This window comes from Thalia democratica, unplaced genomic scaffold (genome assembly GCF_965202585.1).
Source record: "Thalia democratica unplaced genomic scaffold, ktThaDemo2.hap1.1 HAP1_SCAFFOLD_1086, whole genome shotgun sequence".
NCBI classification, from domain to species: domain Eukaryota; kingdom Metazoa; phylum Chordata; class Thaliacea; order Salpida; family Salpidae; genus Thalia; species Thalia democratica.
The window spans coordinates 3803-31377 of record NW_028140005.1 but is presented as its reverse complement, the minus strand read 5'-3'; the positions used below and the strand labels follow the sequence as shown (position 1 = coordinate 31377).

Genomic DNA, 27575 nt, shown 5'->3' with positions numbered 1-27575 from the left:
GCACAATGGTGAGGAGTGATATCGTGGATCAGCTGAACGAACTGAAGGCTGTTTGTCAGGTAAACAATTGTTTGTTTTAAATATCGAATTTAATAACTTTCATATTGTGGATCAGTTAAACGAATTGAAGGGTATTTGTCAGGTTGGTAGTGTGAATTAAAATACTTTTTTTTTTATTAAATAAAATAACTTTAATCAAATGGTTTCAGTTGGCCGAAATAATTGTTTATTTTCACTAGTTGACTAAATGTTGAGTTTTTTATAAAATACATTATTTTAAGTGTAAACGCTTTAAAGGTTATTTTTAAAACAATAATTACATTTCCTTTTAATTTTAGCCTACTTGTAACTTTTACGCTATATTTTGAATTTTTCTAGCATTGTCACTTTTTTATATGTTATGTTACCAATCTAAATTGCTAAGGGTAATTAAATGGGGATAGATATAGGTAGATAAGATAAATACTTCTAAGATACTTAAAAGTAAACAAAAGTTTATTTACAAATACAAAACAATCACATGACACACTAACTAAAAATACAGTTAAACACACATGAAAACATTAGTTCTTAAATTTAACGTGTTTAAAGCACATTGTTTCAGCACACTAGTCACCGAATGCTCTGCCGAATGCTCTGAGTAAATGCAAGTAAAATTCCGTTTTATAAGCATTGAAACAAATGTAACTCCTTTAAGTAAACAATATTGTTTATTGTTTTATGAAAATTGTTTTGAGAATTATTAAAATTGTTTTGGAAAAGCTTGTTTTGAGAAAACTTATCAAATGCTTTATTTGTTAAAAAAATTTCCATATTTATTCACGAGCTTTAAAATACTAAAATGAAATGTTAATTTCGTTACAGTTACAAAGAGCACAACCGTGTTTTAGTATTGTGTAGTAATTAAATTAACACAATTGCTTACCAAACTGTACTTGGTATAAACTTAATACTGATTTTATAATGTATCAGACTTGAAGCTTATACTTTGAAAAGTCTTCATTAATAGAATTAATTAGTAACAATTTATTAGTGTTACGACGTAATAATCTTTGAGTTGAGTTTAAAAAAAAACTATTCTATAATAATTTAGATTGTTCATTTTTTTTTCCGACGTTTTATTTTAAACTGCAAAAATGTCAACTTCTTCTTTTATTCCACAGTGCTAGTGCACAGCCGTTTCAAAAATTAAACTTTGCTTTTGTTCCGCTTATACTTCAACTTTGTATGTTGATTTGAATTTTTAGTTTAAGATTCTGGCTGTAATCATATAGTATTCAACCCTGTTATATTGAAAAGGTTATCTAGATTCATTTTTTTACAGGTCTCGTTACTATGGACTGAAATTAATTTTCAATATTAATTTATAAACTTAATTTCGTTGTATACTTACAGAAAGGTTTTTTTTTTGGAAGTTGCTTCTATTAAGTCGTTTTCGGCAATGCTGGGTAAAAGTTTTACCATTTCGAAAGTCTATAGCTGTAATAGTTTTTAAGCCAGTCAATTACATTATTATTAACTCTTAATCAGTTATTTAGAATTTGATTGTATAGTTAAGTTAGAACCATCTATTAAATGTTTGTAGTGGATTACAGAATACAGCTTGGTTTAACAATTTTTATTCTGTTTTGTGTAAAAAAATTGTATTTTTGGTTCTTGAATGGTAATTAGTTATTTTAGCAATTGTTGTAATTTTAATTTTGAAATTTCGCTTTCAAGTTTATGTAAATTATTAGGTTATTAAATATTAAGTTCAAAAATGTTTTATTTAAATATGCTTTTTTCAAAAAAGCAACATAAACTTTATACAATTTATGTTTAAAATCGACTTGTTCTTTAGTTATCATATCAAAGCCAAAAATATTTAATGTTTGTTTTTAAAATTCCAAAGCCCAGGATGTCTAATGTAAATTTTAAAATCTCTGTTAAATTCTACTTAAGATTTTTTTTTCTTTCAGACCCCAGAATGTCTTCATAGTTATCGCTCGAAGGGTTAATATCGCATTCCATTTTATTAACTTATGATTAAATTCCCTAGAACATCTAATTTAAGTTATAAGTAGGCCGTAAATTGAACCCTAGATTTTTTTTTAACTTTCTTCACAAACCCCAGAATATCTAGTTTAAATTAGCAGTTTTATCGCCCAAAAATACTAAATAACGGCAATAAATAATGAATGTAAATACACAACATTTGTTTTATATATATATAGACAGAAATAAGAGCTATAAGTATAAATTTTCTTTCAATGTTTAGGTCTTTTAATATAATTATTATTGTAACTTTTTACTTAGTTCCAGGCTGCCACACACTCAAGGTAGTCAAGATATTTTGAAATTAAAGAAAATAATTTGATAAATCAGAATAGTTAGACTTTTTTATAAAAAACCAGGATGGCTTATAAAAAAATCAGGACAGATTATTTTCTAGATCTAAAATGAGATTTAATTAATACCAGTTTTGATATTTTGTTATTTCATATAGCCAATTTTGTTAAAAATATGAGTTTTATTGGTTTTGAAATGCTTATTTAAACAGTTTTGAGCATTGCTGCTAGTTCTTCACTTAACTTAGAAGTATCATTGTAAAAGATTATATCAAACACTTTTTTAAAATAAAGTTAACATTAAAGTTTGTAATTTTAATTCAAAAGAGTACCTTATGAGTTAAGATTAAAGTTAGTCAAAAATAAAATTAAAACCATTTTCTCTTATTAAAAAATAAAAACAAATTATACAGTAATCTTCCTTTATTCTACCAACCTATGTTTCTATAATTTGTTTTTATTTATATTCCAGTGAAGTTACCTCACTAGGATCTTTTGTTAACAAACGATTAAAACTATGTTTTGAACAGTTTTCTCTTACTTATAAAGTTAAATAACATGATTACATAAAAATATCGACAATTTTTTTTTTATAATCTCAACTAGTTAAAACTTTTATTATCGTATCTTTGAAATCAGTATATCTCATAACTTTAGTGAATAATTAATATAGAAGCGTACACATACAACCTTACTTATAATTATTAAGAAAAAATGAACACAAGGTATAAGTAGTTTTATATATTTTTTATTTTGTTTTGTTATAAATAATTTTTTAGCATTAAACAAAACGCAGGATTAGTCAGGACAGTTTAAAGTCACTCAGGGCAGTTTTTGGTCGTCCATGACAGCTTTTTCGACTCAAAAAGCAGCATCCGTGTTAGTTTTTTTTAATTAGGTAAAACTTAGTGTGCATTTTTGCGTTTAGAACCCAATTGCCATGACAATCGTTGTTACTAAATGCATTTAAAAGTATGAGTAAGGGTGTTTTAATGTATTCACTGCCCTATAAGGTTTAATTAGACCATGACTCTATATGAACTAAGTTTTGCTTTATTGTTAATTTTAAAATAATTTTTTTTAAGGATTCCAACTTGATGAGACTTATTTTTTTAAAAAGAACACCTTACCGGTAGCCAAGAAGAAAAGTTAAGAGACAAGAAGCCCAAAAAGCAAAAGATGAGAATTATGAATATTATTTTTAATTTTTGCCAAGACAAAAACTGACATTTTACGCATTCCAAAATTCCAAATATATACTTTTAGCTACAATACAGGATGAAGTTTACGTCTTAAGAAATTAATAAAACTAATTTTAAACCTTTGCAGCTGAAACGTTTTTTAAATGCATACATTTTATTTTAAATTCAAACACCAGGTGAAGGCAGCGAAGGATGAATGTTGATCGCGGGTGACGACCAAGGGCAAGGTGAAGCCACGTGTTAGAAATGAAGATGCTGATCAAAACCAAGATGAGCAGGGGTAAGCGAAGCACAATGGTGAGGAGTGATATCGTGGATCAGCTGAACGAACTGAAGGCTGTTTGTCAGGTAAATAATTGTTTGTTTTAACTATTGAATTTAATAACCTTCATATTGTGGATCAGTTAAACGAATTGAAGAGTATTTGTCAGGTTGGTTGTGTGAGTTAAAATACTTTTTTTTTCTAAATAAAATAATTTTAAATAAATGATTTTAGTTTATTTTAAATTTCGAAGTGGTCACTTTCATCCTTTTTCCAGAGTGCTAGTGCACAGCAATTTTGAAATTAAATAATTTTGCTCTTGTTCCGCTTATATTTTAACTTTGTAAATTAATTCAGGGTTGCCACGGGTCAGGCTAAATCAGTTCTCATCTACAAAATTCTTTAACTTTCAAAGCCTTATAATGGTAAAAAATTAACAAAAATTTCTTTAAACCCAGACTAAAATTGCAAGGTTCTCATATAAATTAACTTACAAAATCATTAAATTTCCAAGCTTTGAAGTAGTAAAATAAAGTAAACAAATCTTTTATAAAGTCAGACTGAAGTTTTAAAACTTTTCTAGAAACTTGTTGTTTGAAGTAGTAAAATTAAGTAAACAATCTTTTATCAGATTTAGTCAGACTAAAGTTTCAAAACTTTTCTAGAAACTTGTTGAACTATTGCCCTACTCTACTTGAAAAAGTAGTTGTTATATGTAATCTTTTTAGTATTGGTGATCTGTGGCAAGGGCACTTCCATATCTTTCGCTGAAGTACACATTCTGAACACAGCAGCTACTCAATAGAAAGTTTGTAGCTTAGAACTATAGTCTAAATAAAAACAATCCTGACTAAAGTTTTTATTTTGGTTCAAAAATGTGTACTGAATAAGAATTGCGTACTATAATGCGTACTTGTCAAAATATGTGTACTCAAAATACGTGCTTATCAAAATATGCGTACTCAGAATGTGTGCTCAAGTGGAAATGCGTAGTTAAAACGCGTACGATATAAATATTGAACTTGTATTAAAAAAAAATTGTGATAAGCTTTACATGATACTTTTATTTACAAAAGTTCGAACTATAAGATGAACAACTACTTTTTTAGCAACTGTTTACTTATATCAAAGTAAGTAACTTAATAAATAACATTTACTCATATCAACGCCATTAAGCTACAAAGAAACCCATTCTTGTTTTTTTCAAGATGTGATAAAAAAATATTTAACCGTTTTTTATAAGCAATTGATTTTGCTTTTGTTCGTTCAAGTAACCAGCTTTTGAAAACAACTTTTCAGAATAAACAGAATATGGTGGTTCCGTAAGATACCTTCTTGCAAACCTGGCAAAATGTGTGTATTTTTTCTTGTTTAAGTTCCACCAAAACAACATCTTAGCTTCTTAAACTACTTCAGCAGATAAACTTTCTTCGGCCAAAAAGAAAATTCTATTTCAATCTGTTGATAAACTGAATCTTATTGATCACCTTCGTAATAGATTGCACTTGTTTCCGATCCAAATGTAGTATACAACATCAACAAAATTTTAGAAACATTATTTTTTGGTAGTTGAGCTTTACGTTTTACCACTTTGACCAATCTCACGACAGCCATGATGTTTTGCTTCTGGTTTCAGTAGCCTTACAACTTTCTGCTTGAGATTAGCAGAGAAAAAGTCAAGTCAGTACCGTGGATAACAAAGGAAATATTTCAAATTTATAGATAGGATTAAATTGTAGAGTCATTAATATAATCTAATCTGCACGAAACTTTAAATTAACAGTTAACCATTTTTGTTCTAATGGATGTAGTACCTGTATGTTTACAACAAATGATGGAATTAATGAAACTTTAATTAGTCTGTTTCGCTTGACTATTTTTATATATATTAAATATTCAAAACACAATAGTCTAAGTATATAAAACTTAAAGAAGCTGATTGCGGAAAACAAAGTCTTTCCAAGCAACTAGATCCGGCTGTATCTGGATCCAAGCAATAAATAGCCGGATCCGGATCTTGGATCCGGTAGATAACTAATATAAACATGCTTTAATAAGAAAGTCAATCATCACTAAAAGTTTCATTTAGCTGGTTTATTTAGATTTGATTTAAAAATATTACTTTTTAAATCAAATATTTTTCTTCAGGGTGTGTTTGATTTTTCGGAATAAATTAAAATCTTTCAAGTCTTTATTATGTAACTTTTAATCGTTTTTGATTAAGAATTTTCAACTCGATATATGGCAACCCTGTTGTATTGAAAATGTAATTTTTTTTTGAGGTCTTGTTACTGTGGACTAAAATTAATTTGCAATATTGTTAAATAGATTTTATTTTGTTGTATATTCACAGTAAGGTTTTTTTTTTTTAAGTTGCTTCTATTAAGTCGTTTTAGGCAATGCTTGTGTAAAGTTTTACCTTTTCGAACTTAATAAGTCTATATTAAGGTTTAAATTATTAGTTTTATAGCAAGTTAATTACATTCTTATTAATTCTGAATCAGTTATGAAGAATTTTATTTTATAGTTAAGTTAGATTCATCTACTAAATGTACGTATCATATTGCATAGAATAGTTTGGTTTAACAATCTTTATTCTGTTTGTTTGAAAAGTTGTCTTTGTGGTTCTTGACATATAGTTATATTTAGTGGTTGTTTTAGTTTTAAAATTATTCTTTTAATTTTTTTTTTTTGTTAGGTTAATAAGTATTTATTTCTTAAATATTTTGTTGTCAATATACTTTTACAAAAAATGCAACATAAATTTTAAAGTATACAATTTATTTTCAAACTCGACTTTTTCTTTATTCATCATAACAAAAGCAGAATTATCTAATGCAAGTTTTTTTAAATTCCAAAGCCCATGATGTTTAGTGTGAATTTCAAATTTCTGATAAGTTCTACTTGAGACTTTTTCATTCAAACTCCAGAGTGTCTATTGTAAGTTACTTGTGTCGCCTTTATATGAATCGCCCCGAAGGGTTTATATTGCATCGCATTTTATCAATTTCTTATTATAACCCTAGAATATCTAGTTTAAATTTCAAATAGTCTGTAAATTGTACCTCGGATATTTTGTTCACTTTTCTTTACAAACCCAATAATATCTAGTGTAACCATCAAAATTCTCGTAAGTCGTTCTTAAGAATGTTATTTTTTAACTATCTTTACAAACCCAAATATATTTAGTGTAAGTGTGCAGCCTTATCGCCCAAAAATACAAATTAACGGCAATAAGTAATAAACGTAAAAGAATAATACTTGTCTTTTTTATATTTAGAGAGCTATAAGTATAAATTTTCTTTCAATGTTTAGGTCTTTTAATATAATTATTATTGTAACATTTTACTTAGTTCCAGGCTGCCACACACTCAAGGTAGTCAAGATATTTTGAAATTAAAGAAAATAATTTGATAAATCAGAATAGTTAGACTTTTTTATAAAAACCAGGATGGCTTATAAAAAATCAGGACAGATTATTTTCTAGATTTAGGAAGAGATTTAATTAATACCAGTTTTGATATTTTGTTGTTTTATATAGACAATTTTGTTAAAGTATGATTTATATTGGTTTTGAAATGCTTATTTAAAAAATTTTAGTCTCGCGGCTAGTTCCTAAATTAAATTAGAAGTTACATTGTAGTTTTTGTTTTTAATCGAAACTAATATTTATCATGATTCAAGTTTAAATTAAACTGCATATTAAAAATTGACATTAATGTTCATAAGTAAAATTCAGGTGAGTATTTTATGTGGTACGATTAAAGTTAGTCAATTAAAATGTCAAAGATAAAAATCGAAGTGTTTTCTGTTTTTTATAAAGTTAACTAACATGATTACATAATATTAAAGATGTATTTTTTTTTATCTCGATTGATTTAAACTTTTATCGTTTTATCTTAAAAAAAGGTATAGCTCATAAGTTTAATGAATATCTAATGCACAAGAAAACACATATTTAATATTTAATAAGAAGAAAAATGAACATGAGGTATAAGTAGTTTGCGCCAGAGGCGAAAAAATAATTTTTAAGGATGAAAAAAAACTTAGGATGAGTCAGGGCAGTTTTTGGTCACTAAGAACAGTTTTTTTGATCCAACACTGTGAGTTGATTTTTTTTAAACTGAACTAAGTATGTATTTTTGCGGTTAAAACTGCTTGAATATATAACTTATTATATCAAGTTTTAGCTAAGTTGAAATTTTTGCAAAATATATTTTATCTATACAGTTAAAGCTGCAACTTCTGTAAACTAAACTTTACAGTTAAGACTGTAAAGTGAAAAATTTGTATAGTTCGAAACTCTAAACATTTCTTTTAAAACCCAAAACAGAGTAAGTACGGGAAACTGCTAGGAGAAACCAATCTTAATGCAGTGGTAGAAACAGTGGTGTTTTAATTTTTGTAGGAAGAACTGAGAATACTTTCTCCCCTCTATTTACTCGGTGGCAACGATTTCAAAAACGGTAAGTTTGTTGTTTAAAATTTAGTTTTATAAAAATTTCTATTAAAGCTTAGATAAATAGTTTTATTATTAGTTTAGTTAGTATAAACTTAAAAACTACTATATCTTTGAAATACTTTGATGATTATGTATATTTTGACGCTAAACATTATGAAATTAAATTCTAAAATAGTCTACTTTAGTAGTTTAATATACTTAATGTTTGTAGTATAATAAAGAAGCTGATTTGGACTGAATTAACAATCTATACTCTGTTTTTCTTAGTAGTATAGTAATATAAACGGTCGTATGCTCATAAATATATGTTTTTAACTAAGTTTTAAATATTTAAAATATTTGCTGGCCGCAGTTAAAGTGATATTTTGATGATATATTAGCTTTGTATTAAATCAGACACGAAAAAGTTTTATTTCATTTATTTTATCATTATAAATGACTTTTACCTACACATGGAATGCCTATTTAAGCTTTCATATTTGTTGGACCAAAATTAAGATTCTAAACTAAAAAATACTCTGCTCTAATTTTTCCTTTCAAAATTTTAAGCCTAAGCCGTAAATTGAACTAATTATAGGAAACCCTGTTAAACAGGGATTAAAAACGAAAATGACCAAATTACCTATAAAATATCAACGTAAAGCATAGTTTTGTTTAGCAGGCCACATTTACATGCTCGCGGGCTGCAGTTTGCTGGCAATTGGTCTACCAAATGCCTATAAAGACACTTTTTTTGAAAAAAAAACTATTCAAAAAAGAAATAAATATTACTATGTTATGAAACTAATTTTAGCCATATCTCCAAAAACATTAAACACTTTTCAAAGAAAACAAAAGGTTTTTAGATGTCAATTGAACTTAAATACGCGTTTTTAATTTAAAAATTTATATTAATTTTGAAGTTATGGCCTTTTAAACTTATTTTAAAGAATTTAAATTGTCCGAATTTGAATATTCGTGCACCCATGTATTTCAATTAGGTTGTTAAAGATTGTATTTTGTTTCATCTTCAATACGTTTCTATCAAAAATGCAACATAAATTAGAAAATATACAATTTAGTTTCAAACACGACTTAAAAGATATGACTAGGTATCACTCTTAAAATTATAAATATAATTTTATCAACTCAAGAATTTTCTAAACCCCTTTTCATAAAACCATTTTTTAGAAAATTAAAAACTAGTCGCTTTTAATTACTAAAAATTTCGGAATATCTAGGGTAAGTTTTAATGTACTTAAGACTTTTTTAAACTTTTTGTTACAAACTGCAGGATATCTAATGCAAGTGTTATGAATTCTAAAACCCAGGATGTCTAGCGTTAGCTTCAAATGTACTGTAAATTTTCCTAAGACCTTTTTTATTACATTGTCTCGTGGAAGTAACTTGTTTCGCCTTAATAGTTATTTACCCCGGAGGGTTTGTATCAGTCCCCATTTTCTTAGATTTATATTACAAACCCAAGATTATCTAGTGTAACCTTCGGATCTCCCAAAAATTGTACCTAGGATCGTTTCACTATATTATTAGCTTCATATTATGTTGTGTAAGTTTCAAAACTTCCATAATTTGTACCAAATAATTTTTTTGTTTTTACAAACCAAAAAATACCTATTGTAGTTCAGTCACCTTATTAAAAAAAAAATAAGTACTAACAAATTATTGTATTAAGTTAGATAAATCAGTTCTGAAAACTTTATACCAGATGGTACGTGCGTTAAAAAAATGTATCTAAGGTTTCAGGTCATTAAATCATTCTAGAAGTAGATACACTGTTATGTCTTAAACGTTCAATAATAGTTAAAACGAAAGTTTTAAATTTCTTAAAGTTACCGTAAAGTGTCTCCAGTTTTATCTAAAGATGTATTTCAATTTTATTTGCAATCTCGTTTTTAAAAATTTTACAAAGATAAGAGACGTATTTCAAGTTAAATCTGTTTTTGGGCTAAAACTACTTTGGTATTAATAAAGTATAATTTTATTATTAAATTAAAGTATGTGTTGCAAAAGAGGAGTTACAAGATTGAAGAAATTATTATAGAACAATTATACAACGTTTATTTGCTTTCAAACAATAAACCCGATTGTATTGCTTAAAATTGTCCTTTTTTGATGTTTATAAATCAAAAATTGTCGATGATCTTACTTTTCTTTTTAATTACGTATTTAAATTTTTAAATATTCTCACATATGACTAACCAATATTTTATTTTTAATAAAGTATATTGGTATAGTTTTCATCACTAGCTTCAAATACTAGTTCTGTTATATTATGATGTTTGAAACGTTTTGTTAAGATCATTTCAAAATCAATGATTGTTTAAGTTGAGAGGTTTTAATATTTATGTAAAATACATACTGCTAAAATACTGTAGTAAAGGATTTTGAAAGTGAAACGCTTTATTTTTATAATATAAAACTACTAAATTAGACTAAGCTCTAATTATGTTTCTGCAAAAATTATGCCACATGAAAATCTGACACGTGCTCTGTCATTATAAAGAAATTGTAATATTGAAACTGCTAGCCCAATAATTTAACTTTAAATATGTTTTAAAAGGGCGTTAATATTAAAAAAGGTCAAAGAAAGTACTTACTTTTAAACGTATGCTGTTGGGATAGTTTCAGCTGAACAATTAAACTTGTTACTATTTGAATCATAACTTAGACAATTTTCACAAATTTTTTAATTTTAACGTACTGTTTAATGCAAGTTAGGTTTAAAATAAAACAAGTAAAATATACTTTTCGACCTAGCTACGTACTTAGATTGTGGTGAAGATACTAACAACTTATAGGGTATTTTTTATATGCTGTGTGATAATTAAAAACAATTTAACAACACGCTGTGTGATAATTTAACGTACATAAAGCACAAACCTATTAATTAAATTATTAGGTAGCATTAAAAGGTGTCTATGACTTCTGTATAATATAATAATATGCCCGGTATCAGCTGGAATTGGCTGCGCGTATTGAGCATAGAAGAATAAAAATAAATATAGTTATTTACAGAACAAACTGCAGTAAAACCAGTTATAACGACAGTGATGCAATAAATAAAACATTAATAAACAAATGAAATATAAACAAATAACACGAAATAAAATAAAACTCAATTTGATATTTCTATTCTTCTTCTTCGGTTTCTTAAAATATTGTTTTTTTTTTCTTTTACTCATTCACTTGTGTATAGTAGACCGCCATTTGACGCGGTCATCATTTTTGAGCTTTTTAGTTTGCAAACGTAATTGGAAAAAATAGATTTTCTTCTCTGCACGTTAGCACATCCATATTTTGCTACCGTATAGCAGAGTGATGCATATACAGGACCAGTAAACGTTAGCAGTTGTGCAAACACTCAACTTTTGGTTATCCTAAATTCTTGCAGTCAAACGAGCAAAAGTACATGACGCCTCTCCAACTGTTGGTTTATGTGTTTACTGATGGGTTACCAAGGTATACAAACGTTTTTACAATTTTGATATCCTTTTAATTGATCTTGATTGAAAGTAGAACACATGTTCTTTGACTTAGACCTTTTTTAAGACATGGTTTCGGTCGAAATCTGAGGCTGCCAATTATAACTGACTCAGTAGTGTCTACAGGTCTTTGGCAGAGTGAGCAACGAGTGCAGCATCATCAGCAAAGAGAAGATCACGTAATGAGATAATCTTTAAAACTCGCTTTGCTCTCAGACGTGCAAGGTTAAAATGGTGACCATCAGCCCTTGTTTGAAGCTTAATTTCGGAATTAATTATACTATCAAGTGTCTTCTCTGATATGTCACGATATATTTTAGAAAATACAAATTATGAAAAATCTGTTCACTTTAAACTTATTTAGTATTTTTTCCACAGTTTAAAAGAAAATTTTATAATGAAAAACCTCTGTTTAATCTTAAATTCAAACTTTAATTTCAGGGATGATAAATAACAAGTCGCTAGTCGGAAATCAGCGAGTTGTTTATTGGTTATTAGTTATGTGAAGTAGTTAAAGGTAAAAATTACAAACAGTTTGACAGATTGATTGCGTTTGATTATGATTCTATTTTTTTAAGCTGTAAAGAAAAAAAGTTCATGCTCTTGACAGAATATTTTTTTTGATAAAGGTTTACCACGTTTATCTAAAACTTATTCATACTTAGAAAAGCACAAATTCAAATTATAGTGGTTGCTTTTTTCTATGCATTTAATTATGCTAGTTTCTTGGTGTTTTTGCTGATTTAAGTTTTGACTTATTTAAACTATTATCATTATGCTTTAGAATAAAATTAATTATAGTTCACTACAAGGTGAATGTTTAACTAAAACATGCATGCCGTGTAATAAAAAAAGGAAATTGCTAATGCAACAAATTACAAAAACATATATTTTTCAATAAAAATTTACTTATAGTTCAATACAAGGTGACTATTAAATTGAAAAATGCATGTCGTATAATAAAACAGGGAAAATGATAACTCAACTAGTTATAAAAACATATATTTTTTAATAAAAAATCACTTATAGTTCAATACAAGGTTAGTTATTTTAAGCTTTAGTTTATAAACTAAAACATTCATGTCGTATAATAATAAAGAGAGTTTAGTAATGCAACTAGTTGTAAAAACATATATATTTATACCCGAACCGGTTTCTGCAAAATACATAATTTCTGCTGAAAGATGTTATCTGGCGTTAATAGTTGTTATTTTTTTAAGTTATTTTATAAAAAGTTTTACTGTACTAAGCTTATTTAATTGTAGTATCAATTTTAATTTTTATATTTTCTATAACACAATATTCATGTCAGATTTTTATTTTGATATTTACTTTATTTTAATAAGCATTAATTAAAAATGTAAAACTATAAAAGTAACGTATCAAATGCTTTGAAGTAAAACTTATAAACTTGAGTATACAAACTTATATATACAAACTTATTGAAAGTTAGTTGTAAAAGTAACACACTACTAATTTTCTATACAACCACATACTTATGTTTTAAAAGCAATCAATAAATATAAACATTTAATAAGAGAAAAAATTAAAATAGTTTTATTACCTTTTACATAGTTAAATGGCGTAAAATGACTAGTCACTATTTTCAAGTTGTCACTTTATTATTTTAACTTTTAACTACAGAAATATTTTTATAGAAAAAAGAAAAAGCATGTTAAAATAAGTCTTAGTAATGTTTATTTGAGTTTACAAATCAAAATGACATGATGAAAGGTTTTGAAATTTGTTTAATTCTTATTATATAAATTTCAAAGTAATTCCACCTTACAATCATCATATTTTTGATTTTATTTGTACCTTATTCAAAAAAAAATTTAATATATTATACCTATCAAAAGGAAAAAAAAATCATTCACTTTAAACCCAATAAAAGCCTTTGAAAAAAAAATCGTAAAAAAAATGATGCGCACCTTTCTGCGGCACCGTTCAAAACTTAATACATCATTAAAAAAAGGCTGCCTCCAAGGTAAAAAAACTGACTCTCTTGAGGTAGCCTTGAAAAAAAATTCGGTAAAAAAAAAGGCGCCCGACTTTCGTCAGACGCCTTTGAAAAAAATATAGAGAGAAAATTTGGAAAAAAAAATTTGAGCAAAAAAGCCGTCCGAATTCGCCCGCGGGCGAATTCGGACGGCTTTTTTGCTCAAATTTTTTTTTCCAAATTTTCTCTCTATATCCTATCGACCCTTCTCACAACCCAAAAATTATTTTCATCAAATTTTCGAAAAAACAGCCTCCCCCACTGTCTAAAAATGTTTACTCGAAGCTCCTGCTTCCCCTGCAAAACATTTCGCCTCAACTTACCTCTGACTTTGAAAGCGACCATGAGATTAAGCCGCTTTTCTACATGTTACATTTTGAGTGCTTCGCATTTTCTAGTATCTCGCCTACTCTGCTTCAGTCGCCCCGTCCGAAGCTTCACCTCTAGAAATGCTTTATTTTTTGCACTCAAACGTACTTTTAACTCGGCTGAATCATGTCAGAGCTCGTTTATATAATGTTACGCCTTGCGAGAGAGCGGCTTTCATGCTCAACGGCTTGCTTAGGACGGTACTTGCCTTGCTCTCGCTTTACGTTCCCTAGCTACTTATTCAATGAGGTCTGCTATACGACCTTTGATCGCCTAGCTGCGGTCTTTCGACTCCAGCTCGAATCGACGGCCACGTCGATTCGAGCTATAAGCTGTATGCCTGCTAAAAAACTAACACACAGCCCGCCTTGACGACGTCTACCCGCTTAGACGTATAGGGATTTATTCATTACAGCTTTACACTGTAAAATCCCTAAGCTGACTAGGTCGTCAGCTCGCTTTCTGGCACACTACAAGTGCCTCTCTTAATAGTGTAACATTAAGCATACGCGTATGATGCTCAAATTCTGCTGTTGAAAATATTGTATTTTGGCTACCTCAAGAGAGTCAACCTATACTTTTTTTCAAATTTCTTTCATATACTGTTTATACCTATACTTAACTTTTTGCTATATTCTTATATGATTCTTTATCCACTGTACACATTTCTAGTAAATAACTGTCTCTAAAAATCGATTGTTAAGCTGAACAGTATGTTTTTCAGGGCACAATTTCTATGATAAACACTAATTTTTATAACAAAAGTTATTTATGAACTGCAACTTGATAACAAGTAGACTTAACTAAACACTTTTTATTTCGCTCAGACAGCTGTGGAAAATCGCCAGAATTTTCAATAGACTACGTGGCAGCAACAAATTCAACATTTGAACAGTTTGCAGTCGGGTACAAGGGAGTCAGTTGGAGAGTTTTCATTGGTATAAAGTTGATAATAGTTAGAACAACTGTGACTTTGTCATTTCCAAGCAAGTCTGAAAATGATGCTACTTTTACAAACGTCATAAGAGCTATTACTGGTGATCTTCAAGGTGATTAACTTGTTTGATTTTTTTTAAATACTAGATAAATAAGTATTTTTAAGTTTGTTACTAAGTTATTTACATAAGGTAAGCTCTCCTAATTGACAATGGTATGATTACTAAGTTCTGTGAATTTAATTGATTATAAGATTATTCAATTTTAAATATGAAAGTTTTATTATGTTTAAAGTTTGATATTTTTCAGATGTTTTACCAATATAATAAATTATTATCTATTTTTACTAACTTAAGCTACAATCAGGGTTGCCACACACTCAGGATATTTTGAAATTCTAGAAAACCTCAAGATGATTCAAGATGTTTTGACTTTTTTATCCCAGAAGGACTCTTTTTTTTGTAAAATTTAAAGGATAGTTTAAGTTAATTTAAAAATCTAAGGACAGTTTTTTCAAGATCTAGAATGAGATTTAGTTGACTCAGTTTCAATATTTTGTTGTTTTATATAACCAATTTTCTTCAAAAACATGTTTTTTATTGGTTTTGAAATGCTTATTTAAATTGGTTTATCTTTGCATCTAGTCAAACTGTTTAGTTAGCATTGAAGTTAATAAATATTTATTAAAATTAGTACTTTATGTGGTAAAACTAAAATTAGTCAATTAAAATGTCAAAAAAAACAATTTCAATTTATTTCTACTATACCATGTTAGTTTCTACTAATGTGACCATGTTAGTTTAGTTTATATATTTACATATGTTAAATGAACATCTAATGCAGAAGCATACACATACAACCTTCCTTTTAATTTTTAAGAAGAAAAATGAAAATGAGGTATAAGTAGTTTGTGCCAGAAGAGAATTTTAAAGGGTTTAAAAAAAAACTTGAGGGTAACTCAGGGCAGTTTTTGGTCATTAAGGACAGTTTTTTTTTGAATTGAAGATTTTGTACAAAAAAGTTCAAACTTATATTCTTTTTAAAATACTACAGACAACATGTTTACAATATTTAAATGAAAAAATCGTAACAAATTCTGACAATAAGATAAGTAAATAAATAGACTTAATATTGATATTAAATACATTTTCTAAAAATCTCAACTGTGGTATTTTATAAAGCCTGCACAGTGTTTCAAATGAAATAGTCAAGTAATTTGCATAAATAATTTAACAGGGGATTTCAACTGTGACACGACCAAGAGAGTAGTCAACTGCAACCAAGTGACATGTCAGACTGCGGTGCACGAGGGAGTGAAGGGAATTTACTTTTTTGTCAATTTCAATTTCAACCTGGCCCCTGAACACAATGGCCTCACGTTCAAAGTTCGCGCTGAAGACACAAAAGCAGTAACTCTTAAGGAGTGCTCTGTTGAAAATGTGCCTGTCACAAGTAAGAATTGCATAACTTAGTTTTTTTCTAACATGATATTTTGATAACTGTAGTTTGACTGCAAAATTTTAAAACGTTGAGTTGTTTGATATTGTGTTTTTTCAAAGTTTTGTTTGTTGACTATTTAAAAACAGTATCATACTGTAAAATTAAAACAATATAGATATAATATATATTTATATAACATTTATGTTTGGTAATAAAAATCAACGTAACTATCATAGAAATAATATTATACACATCATATTGTGGTTGTAATAAGAAAAAAAAATATTAAAGTGGAAACACCTTGATTATTTTATGATGTTTTCCTTGTTTTTTTCATTATCTATATACTTTGTAAGGTGGTGTGTCGATTTGTTAAAATTTGTACAAGTGCAAAAAATTTTACAAAACTTGTTACAAGTATGTGCTTTGAAACTTTCAAACTGATCAAGTCTTAAGGTTATAGAACTTTTAGTTTAGATGTATGATATATTTTTTGTCATAAAATAGTTTTAATTAAATATATTAAGACCAAGTTATAAATCATATATTTTTTAATTTCAACTCTTAATTATTTATATAGATTTGAGATTAATATTTAATTAGTTTTAGAACTTTTTTATCAAACAATACAGTGTAGAATTGATTGTGTAGTTGATTAATTTAAAATTCTAAGCAAATAAAAGTTTTTTAAATGTTATCTGTAAATTTATCCTTTTTCGCTTTGATTTTTTGTAGAAAGTTAAATAGTACACCAAATAAGTATTAATTTGTTTTTATAAACTTGCAAGACTTGCTTTTTAACTGAAAATAACAGGTATTTATTTATAAGTAAAACTTAGTTTAAAAGCTTAAATTTCTTTTTTATTCCTTATACTTCAATAACATAACAACCTATTTGATTATTTTTAGATATGTTAAATTTTGTTTTTGGCTGTGTAAAAAATAACTACTTTAATTTTTCTATGAGTAAAGTATGATTTTTAATTTTAATATTAAGTTTTTTGAGAGAAAATTGCAATAAACAAGTTAAGTTTAATTACTTTAAAAAGACTTGACTATTTTCTATTCTCAAAATGCTGTTTACTATTTTGGTATTTTTATTTTTTTAGACATCAATTTCCTTTAAACTTTCAGATCAACTTTTACTAATAAATATGTAAAAGTAATAGTTTTTACCTCAAATTCACATAAGAAAATTAAGTAACTTATTAGTTTTTATTTCTCCAGCAGTAGAAGTAGAAGTTTTGTTCTCTAAAAAACTTATACAAAGCTGGTAAAGTGTTTGACTATTGTTTACTTTATTAATACTAACATATACACACATGACTTGAGCAGGAAGTTTCTTTATGATTTTGCTTTTAATTTCATTAAAAATATTATTTCAGTTTATAAACATAACAATAGTTAAGCGCATTTTGCACAAAGATTATTTCATAAAATGAATTTGTTGCAGTTACAAGTTATCGTAAAAGTATGTGCTACTATTGTAGATAACTGTTTAAATCTTGTTCCTTTCTATACTTTTAACTTTGAAACTGATGTTAAAAAACATAATGTATTAATAAGAATTAGTTTTTATATCTGTGAAAACAGCTGAATAAAAATAGTGATCTATGTTTTCTAAAAGAATATTAAAAGATTTGAACTATTTAAATTTTGATAATGTTGCTTATTATGTTAAGTTTAATTAGAAACTTTTTTTTTGCCAAATAGTTATTGAAAAAAAAAAGAGTATCTCTTAAATTTTTTTTTACAAACTTATTTAAGTAAGTTAGTTTAACTACAGCTAAAGTTTTGTTTTAATTTTCATAATGTTTTTTATTTCTTTCATTCACTTGAAATATAAACCTTATTGACTGTGGCAGTGCAGCCCATAGTTTCAAATCAAAGGTAAACTTTTACGCTTACTTTCAAAGATGCGTTTAAATTTGAAACAAATGTGAATTGTCTGGTTTTATTTGAATTTATCAAATCTAAAAATAAAAATTCACAAAATTTATTTGTTTTGTTTTTTTGTGTTTATAATGAATAGAAATGACCTCAACGTACACTATACTAATGTTTCCTTATACCTTTAGTTGCAGTTTTATCCAAGGCCTTTAAAAAATTTTGAACCAATCGTTCTAAACATTTAATTTTGATTAAAATATAGGTCTAGCAAATTTTTGTTTATTTTAAAGTTTTTAGTTAGTACAAAGTTCATAGGTTAATTTTAATGTTGTTATGATGTAAAATTGCACGAAATGTTTACCTAGAACACCATATTTTTAAGTATATCGTGAAGCATATAAATTTTGAAAACTTAACTATATTAATTGAACTTTGCCTTTAGTTGTTTGTAATTTTATTACTGTTTTGTTTTTTTGTTGGTTAAACTTAGTTGGTATTGTATTCACTTGTTTTACAGCTTATAAAACAGAAAGTAGTCTATTAGATCATGAAAAAATAAAAGATTAAGTTTCACTTAGATGATTAAGATAATAAGAAATTCAAACTAAACCTATAATAAAATTACCATTGTCGTGAACAAATTTATTTTAATTTGCTTTAATTGTACTTTGTTATGGATTGTTATTAAAAATTAAGTTTTTGTTATAACCTTAAAAACTGGTAGTTTAGAGAACCTTCTTTTAAACCTTATCTATCTTATACTTTTAATTACTCTAACTTGTAAAATTTACACATAGTTTTACGGATTTGATTTTCTCTCAAAGTAATTTGTTTCTCTAGATGTAGTTTGTGTCTTTTAATCCTACTTTATAAATATATTTTTGTAGAACATCGTTATATACTTATATAAATAATTAAAGTTAACTTAAACATAAATGAAAATGGGTCACAAATGCACAGAGCGTCACTTTTTCACGAGCTTCAACTGTTGTGATTAATAACTTTATAAAATGTTAATTTTTTAGTTTTGTTTTTTAATATAGAAAAAGTAGTTAGTTTATTCATTTTAAAATTGGAGTTTTTGACAAAGTAAGTGACGCTCCGTGATTTTCTTACTTCATTACCAGCACAAGTATTAAAAATAATAGAATAAAATATTTATTTCACCTTTTTAGATAAGAACCTCGTGACTTAGATAACTAACTCGTAAAATTTAATAAAACTTTTTAACGCTTGAGCAACATTTATAACAAAGTTTAATAAACATTTCAGCAAGTTTAAAACTCAATACAAAAAAACCTTATAAATTTTAAGTGAACTTCAAGTATAAACAAATGAATAAAATTATACAAAACAGAACTGTAGTTGTACAAAAAAAATTTCAGCATGCCCGACCGACGTCAACGATCAAGTGAGCGCCGAGTCGACGTCCAGTTACGGCGGGGAAAGCAAACTGGCTTGCAAGCAGCAGGGCGCCTACCCGTTCAAAAACCAGCAGCCCCTCACCGCCGCCGTGAAGTGCCGGGCCGACGCCAAGTTCGACGCCGACGGAGTTGAATGTTGGACAGGTTAAAACTCGTAGTTGTACTTTTTCATCAAAGCGTGGTTGTAAACAGTTCGTTGTGATCAAGTTTTAGCTGATATGTTTGTAAAGTTGTTTTTTCACAACGCGTTAAGTACCAGGAAGCTTAGGAATTTTTGTGCGCATATTTATCACTTTTAAGCCTTGCTTAACTAAAATTTATAAAGTACATCATAAATTTGAAAATATTCTCAGAGCAAAACTATTTAGAAAATAAAAAATATAAGGCAGGAGGTAGTGTGGTGCCTATGGTAGATTTCCATGATTGATATTGACAGTAATGGGTTTGGAGCAGATATGTTAAAAAGCTCTGCTTTATTTACTCGAGCGTGAAATTACTAACTTAAAACAAACCAAAGTTTATACGCTTCATTGCTGAATTACCATAGTAACTATTAGCATTTTACCAACTCTGGTTTGGAGAGTACTTACCAGTTTTTAAGTTAAATATATTACATTTTTAATATATAAAATATCAATCTTGAATTTATTTTTTTACCATCAAACTAGCTGAAAACAGTGTTTATCAGTAAATGGTGTGTAGCTCAATGACCACTCTACACTATTCCATTGACCATACTTAAGACCGTAACGTTTATTTTCTTGCTTTTCTTAATTGTTTCAAAAAATTAACATTATAAATTTAATCAATATTATTTTAATAATTTGTAAAAAAAGTTTTTAGTTTATTTTTTGTTAATTATACTATACGTTTGTAATTATATACTTATTTGGTTGTATACTATCTCCTTTTTAATATCAAAAACAAAAATTATCAGGTAGAATAAAATTTTCAACTCATCTATTAGCATAGTCAGTGAACTTGAAATGCAAAAAAGTAATTAATTTTATAGTTTAAATTTTAACATTTGAAGCACTCAACTTAAACCATAAGTTTTATATCTTCAACAAAATGTTTTTATGTTCGACTTATGTAAGTTATTTTTTTATGTGTAATGAAAAAAATAGTTTCAACTGGTTTTATGTTGCTTGATAAAAACAGCCTCTTGGAATTTACAAACACCAAAAGGTGTATAATATTCATAAATAAAAAATCCTCAAGTTATAAAGAAAGTTTACTTGAGTTTTTCAATTGTGCCACCTCAAAGCCAGCAGCGAACTAAAAAACACTTTGAATAAAAACGCTCTTTTTATGCAGCACCCAAATCGACACTGGTGGGAAATGTGAAGTACAAAGTTGGTGAAAGCATGAATTTGAAGTGCAGCCACGTTGATGTCGTGCCGAAAGTTGATCAAGTCAAGTATGTGTACTATAAAGGCGACGACCAAAAAGAGGAAACAATTTTGAATGTTGATCGGGTTTGACATTGTCTTTTTTTTGTGTTTGTGTCATCAGAGGGCTTTAGACGATTCAGATGAGTCTATTTGTATATTAAAATTATAACTTTTACTCGTTTGTGTTTAATAGTAGAAGGTTTTCATATACTTATAAACACTACTCATTTAAAAATAAAAGCAAAAGTATATTTTTTAAATTTAGTCCTTTCTGTTTAAACGAAATACTACTTAAACTGAAACATTTCGAACAAAGTATTGCCTAAAAGTATAAAACTCTTTTTTTTATTTGGCCAATATTTTTAAACTTTCTATCAACACTTAATTGATTAAAGTGTGGTTAATAATCATCTACAAAAATCACAAAAATAAACAAGTACAAAACCAAAAAAGCTCGTAGAAACTATCACCTCAAAATGATTCAACGAGCTCAGTAATTAATTTGTTCAGGTTGGTGGTTACAACTTGACAACAAAAGTGGCTAATGGCAGAAGCGACCAAACTGTTACCTGCCAAGCTCTCAATTTGGTCAACAAAAACAAAATGTACAAAGACACGGGTCTTTCTCAATCGCAAACTCTCGTCATACTTCGTACGTTTGTTGCAGTTTTTTTCAGCAACTTAAAACCTTTAAAATTCAATAGTTTTTTAATTGTAGCTTTTAACTTGGGTTTCAAAGTTTATTGCTTACGACATTATGTGATTGGTGGTTTTTTTTATGACTGCGCTTGCATTTCAACTAAAATTAAAATTAAGTTTTCTGAAATGTATACTATTTAATTATTCATAACTGTGCATGTGTATGCTCTTAAAACTCATTGCAACATATTTATTATAAATATATATTTTAAAAATATAATTTTGTAAAAAAAAGTAGCATTGTGTACTTTTATGTCATTTCAAGTAAGATGTGACATAAAAATAATCATAAAACGCTTTATAGTTTAACCGAAACTATAAGCTTAAAACACTATTAGTTTAATTGTCAACAGAGAAACCGACCTTGTTGCAATCAACCAATGAATGTACAATAAGAAGAAGTTCATCTGAAAAATCATGCCACCAAGTAGTGCATTCGAACCCGCTCGTTGAAAAAGCCACTTTAGTGTCCGGTTCGTTTTATATGAAAGACGTTGTTATTTTATCTAATTTTATATGACCCGAACTGTTACATGATGATTATATTTGATTATCCTTTTTAAGTTTTCTTTGTAGTGGTTTATAATGTTCTTATAATGTTAATTCATAGTTTAGTTTGTATTTATTTTTGTAGGTATTTTAGTTTTTATCAATGACTGTGTGTAATTTACACGTATCTTGCAACATAACAATGTTTAAACAATCTTACAGGAAACACAAGTACTGATATACTGCCAAACAGCAATGTTGGATTTAATCAGACTTTCTCGCTTGCATTTTCAGACTTTAAAGTGAGATGTTTTGTTTAATATTTATTGTTTTTTCAAATAAGTTTTTTTCGTGAAAATACAGATAAAAAATATGATGATTATAGAATTTTTCATAATAAATCGTTTTCATGTATATAATTATTATAGGTTATTAGTTTGCTGTTTAATTAAATGAACAAATTCAAAGTACTTAAATTTTTTAAAATGTTAAGTTAGTAGTAGTGCTTGAAAAAACAGTTTTGGTTTGATTTGTTTAAGTATTCATTTCGTTTTGTTGTATTAGTCAGTAAGTGATACACTTTGTTTTCTACTTAACTAAAAAAAGTTAGATAATAAAATAAACTAATAAAAAGTTGGTAACTGTTTCATATTTTTTCCAAATTAAACGATTTTTTTTAGATATTTAAGACTTGAAATTAATATATCTTTCTGTTAAAATAGTGCTTTTGTAACTGTTTTTAAGAGTGTAAAAAATCAAAATACTAACTACTATCAGGTAAAATTGTTGAGAAAATTGATGCAATTCATCATTAACATACTTCTAAACTATGAGCTATGTTTCTCCTATGACTAATGTTTGAAAACTTAATCAAATTTATTAATGTTTTAAATTATTTTTTTATTTAAGTCGATGAACATTAAGATGAAAATTATAAAATTTATAAACATAAAGATTTAAATATAATATTAGAAGTTTAAAATCTTTTAAAGAGAATTTCACTCATTAAGGATTTAAATAAAAAAGATTTCCCAACTTGCTATAATTGTGTACAACTTAGCTTAAACTAATTTGAAATAGATATTATAAAAGTTTGTACTCACAGAATGAAAACGGTAGTTACAAGTTGAGCATGGAAAACTCTGAATTTCCAGGCGAAGTTTTATCTATTGATCTGAATATTACTGTAATAGATGATGGTATGTTTATTAATTGCTTACAACAAAACGATAATGCTTTGGCTTGCTCTTAGAATTTATTTAGATAAGTAGACTGGCAAAATTTTTTAGCACGATGTACATAAAATGAAAGATTTTTTTTTGGTGATTTTTCACCATGTACAAATTAAAATATTAAAAAATATACGTTTTATTTTAAACATTTTAAAGCATTGATAAGTTTAAAAATTATTGAAAAATATTCATTCTAAAACTGTTAAAGTGTTTTGTTTCAAAACATACTTACTTTAGGTTGTAAGTGAAAAAAAGTTCTTCTATTTTAGATTAAATATTTTTTAAGCGTTTTGTTACTCACACGTCATAATACACTTGGTATTTGTTTTCAAAATCGGTGGTGCACATAATTCACTCATTACATTTTTGTTAACATTCAACTTTGTAATCACACTTGCATCAGTTGGTAATTTGCATTGCTTGAGTAATGTTGCTGTACATTTGCTCAATTGATTGCGTTCAGTTTAGTGGCATGCAACGCTTTTAACAGGTGCACCAGCAGTAGTACCAACTAAAGACGGCAGGAATAACAAAAAAGACGCCACCACAAGTAGTTTATGCGTTTAATACATAATAATACTGATATTATTTCAAGAAAAATTATAAGGCTAGTTAATGTGAATGGTACAAATATTGAAAAACTATTAAGTATGTTAATTAACTTCTATCATTGAAACTTTTTTAGTTAAAATATACTGAAGTTTTTAAATGGTTTTCGTTTGTTAAAATTTTTAAAGTATGAAATAATAAGGTATTTTTAACTAATTCTTTCAAAAAGTAATTTTAGACAATAAAATTTAAAAAAACATTAGTTTTATGAATTTCAAAGAACTTGTTTGGTTTTGTCTAAAAATAAAACTCGATGTATTTAATTAAATTTGCGTATTAGCTTACTGGTTCAAATTTTAAATTAAAATAAAACTTTTTCAACTGTGAACAGCATAAAAGTAAAAAACTTTTCTAATAAAAATAATAAATACTAATCAAAATAATCATAAATGCTAAATTAATGTTAGTTGTTTTATAAATAAAAATGATAAGTATATACAGAAATAACTATAAGTAGTTTTAAAACTCATAGCTTAAAAATACTTGCTATATAACAACACAGAAAAAACTGCTGAAGTTATAGAAGAAATTACAATTTTTAAGAATATTCCACTAGAAACAACAAGTTAATAATAAAATTGCATGAACATTGTTTAGTAATATTGTTTTAAATCATAGTTTTTTTTTCAGAAAATAACTCTTAAAACATTAGTTTTTTTTATTTTTTGGTTTAGTTGGCTTGTTTTAAGTTTTTTAAAATTAAGTCTCGTAAGTTAGCATTATTGGTTTCTAAGAAGGCTGATAGGCTTTATGGTTGGCTAGCATTTACTTTTTAGAATAACTGCTTATTTGCAAGATAGAACAACAATTACTTTGTTATTAAACTGCTAAAATTGTTATCAAAATATAGTTTAAATTAACTTAATTTAAAGATCTCTTAAACAAGTTAATTTTTAAAAAATAACAAAATATTTCTAATTAAATTGTTTTTACGGCGCTTTTATATAATCTATTATAAAAGATGAATTTACAAATTAAAAGCTATTGATTATACTTAAATTAAGTAATAGAACATATTCTCCGAAATTTCTAATGCACTACTAATTAAAAGCCTTTAATATTTTTTAGTTACTGCCCAAAATATTAAAGGTTTAAATTCTAATTAAAAATTAAAACAGCGTGTTTTTGTTTAAAATTAAAATTATTGTGAGTAATTTTTTCATTCTATTGTGTGTTTTATTAATTGTGCATTTTGTAACCTTCTAAAAATTATGTTTTGTTGTAGAAAATAAAAGTTTATATTTTTTTCTACAGTAAGAAGCTAAACTTTTCTTAAAACTGAAAACAATTATTCTTGTTTGTTAACAATATCAATTTAAATTTTGTCACAATCTTTGTCTCAAAAAATTGGTATATAATTTTTTTTACCAATTTAGACTTAGCTCACATTATAATATTTAATTTTAAAAAATTGCTTTAAGAGTGCACAAAGCTTTAAGTTGGAAACAATTAAAGAGTAGTGTCTATTTTATCTAGTATGAATATTACAAAAGTTTGTAATTTTTGGTATCAAAAATTACCAAAATCCTCCACGAACACTTTAAATGTTAAGCGTTTAAAAATTTAAAAGCTAATGTAAGTATTATGATAGTTTATACAACAATTGATAAATTTTACTTCTCAGGCGCCCCACCAAGTGCCGGAAGCTCATCAACTTCAACGGTTCTTCTCGCAGTTTTGCTGCCGCTGCTGGCCGTCATGGTTGGTGTTGCGTTGTTTTTCTATTTGAATAAGCTCTATTGCTTTAAGCAAGACGACGATCATGTTAGAAATGACGAGGAATTAGACACCATGATGCGTAACGAAGGCACTAATGTTTAAATGAACTTTTTCTTAACTTACAATAGTTACTTTTGCCGGTATGTAAGTGCACGCTTTTCAGCTGACAAAAAGGAACACTGTGTGCTATGATGTATATTTTTATATGGAAAATTGCCCTTTTTGAGGTAGTAAATTTTTAATTAGGCACTAAAACACTCAATTTTTGAGGGTTAATTTATTATATGACAGTTCTTTTAAATTATTCTACGACGCGAACAGATTAAAAACTAAAAAAGTTAAATTCACTTTAAAGTTTTGTTCTTTACATATCTAAAAGTGCTATAATATGTACATAAAATTTTTAAGTTTTGCTTTAAAATTTACACTTTAATGCTTTTCTTAATTTAAGCACTAAATATATTAAAAGAATTTAAATTTTTCTATAAATTAATGAGATTTAAACATTTCCAGATATTTGATGGGGATTAAATGTAGTATTTGAAGTTTATTTTTATCAATATGTTTTACAGGCACTCCAATAATAAAAGTTTATTTGATTATAATCAGGTCAGTTAAATGAGCATGTGTTGATAATGTTGGTTATTTATTGGTGTTTTGATATGTGTCTGTTCTGTTTATATTTTTTGCATTGATTATAAATATTGTGTCTTAAATCAAAAATGTCTGTCTAACTTTCTAAAGCTGTTTTTCTATTAACATTCCATTTCTTACACTTTTAGATTTTCAATCGTTTTATAAGTATAAAATACACACGTTTTTAATTATTATATTTCTTGCTTGCCCTTTTATTATATTAGTTAAAGTTTGCCTTTTTCGAATGAAATTTCAATTTTTGTATGTCGCATGACAATGTTATAAAAACTATCTGTACACATTAAAACTTTATTGGTGTTTTGAAGAATCTTCAAAAATTGCTTATATACATAAATTGTATTTTTACTTTTGCGATCGTTGAATTGTTATACTTGATATGAATGTTTAATAAACAGTTTAGTATTTTTGTATAAGTACATAATCTAATTATTTAAGTTAAAAATATCAGTAATTCAATATAAATGTTAATTCTACAATTCTAATTTTTTATTTGTTTTATTCAAAAAGTCTGTTAAGTTTTTGAGATTTCTCAAACTAAGTATTGAAAACAAAAAATACATTTGTACTAGCTTTCAACATGCTTAACTGTACTAAAAGCACAAACGTTAAATAGTTTGGAATTACAATTTTTTAAGTTGTAAGACAAAGTTTTTTAGATGTTTAAATTGAGTTAATATATTTGACATACAGTTACTAATAACCCAAAAACATGATAACAAACGTGCTTAGAAATTATTACATATACAACTCAATTAGTGTTTTAATTTTTTCATCAAAAGTCATAATTAAGATATGACTGATTTTATTTACGCAATATTATTTGGTTAATACATAAAAAGTCATAACAAGTGTTCGTTTTATCAAAAAGTGTGAGCTGTATTTATATAATTGAGCTCATCAAAGTAAATGAGTCATCCTTACCAAAGATTGGACGGTTGTATTTTATTGACAAAATAATGTATGAGTCTATAGATAACTTCAAG

At 26.9% G+C, this 27575-nt stretch overlaps 1 protein-coding gene across 1 annotated transcript; it reads left to right on the top strand.

Moving 5' to 3' along the window:
- Positions 1-3775: 3775 nt before the first annotated feature.
- On the top strand, positions 3776-26312 carry LOC145847787 (uncharacterized). Its single transcript, XM_082953709.1, has 11 exons — positions 3776-3877; positions 13987-14131; positions 14931-15152; positions 16276-16491; positions 19755-19937; positions 21111-21271; positions 21698-21839; positions 22240-22359; positions 22598-22677; positions 23481-23574; positions 25841-26312. The coding sequence occupies exons 1-11, from the start codon at positions 3776-3778 to the stop codon at positions 26035-26037; spliced, it is 1662 nt and encodes a 553-aa protein (XP_082809835.1). The 3' UTR covers positions 26038-26312.
- The last annotated feature ends 1263 nt before the right edge of the window (positions 26313-27575 follow it).

Bases quoted from the DNA above. Each gene is read 5' to 3' on its own strand.
- LOC145847787 (XM_082953709.1), top strand. From the start codon at position 3,776: ATGAAGATGCTGATCAAAACCAAGATGAGCAGGGGTAAGCGAAGCACA. The intron at 19,938-21,110 runs GTTAAAACTCGT...CTTTTTATGCAG, and splicing joins CGGAGTTGAATGTTGGACAG to CACCCAAATCGACACTGGTG. The intron at 21,272-21,697 runs GTTTGACATTGT...TAATTTGTTCAG, and splicing joins CAATTTTGAATGTTGATCGG to GTTGGTGGTTACAACTTGAC.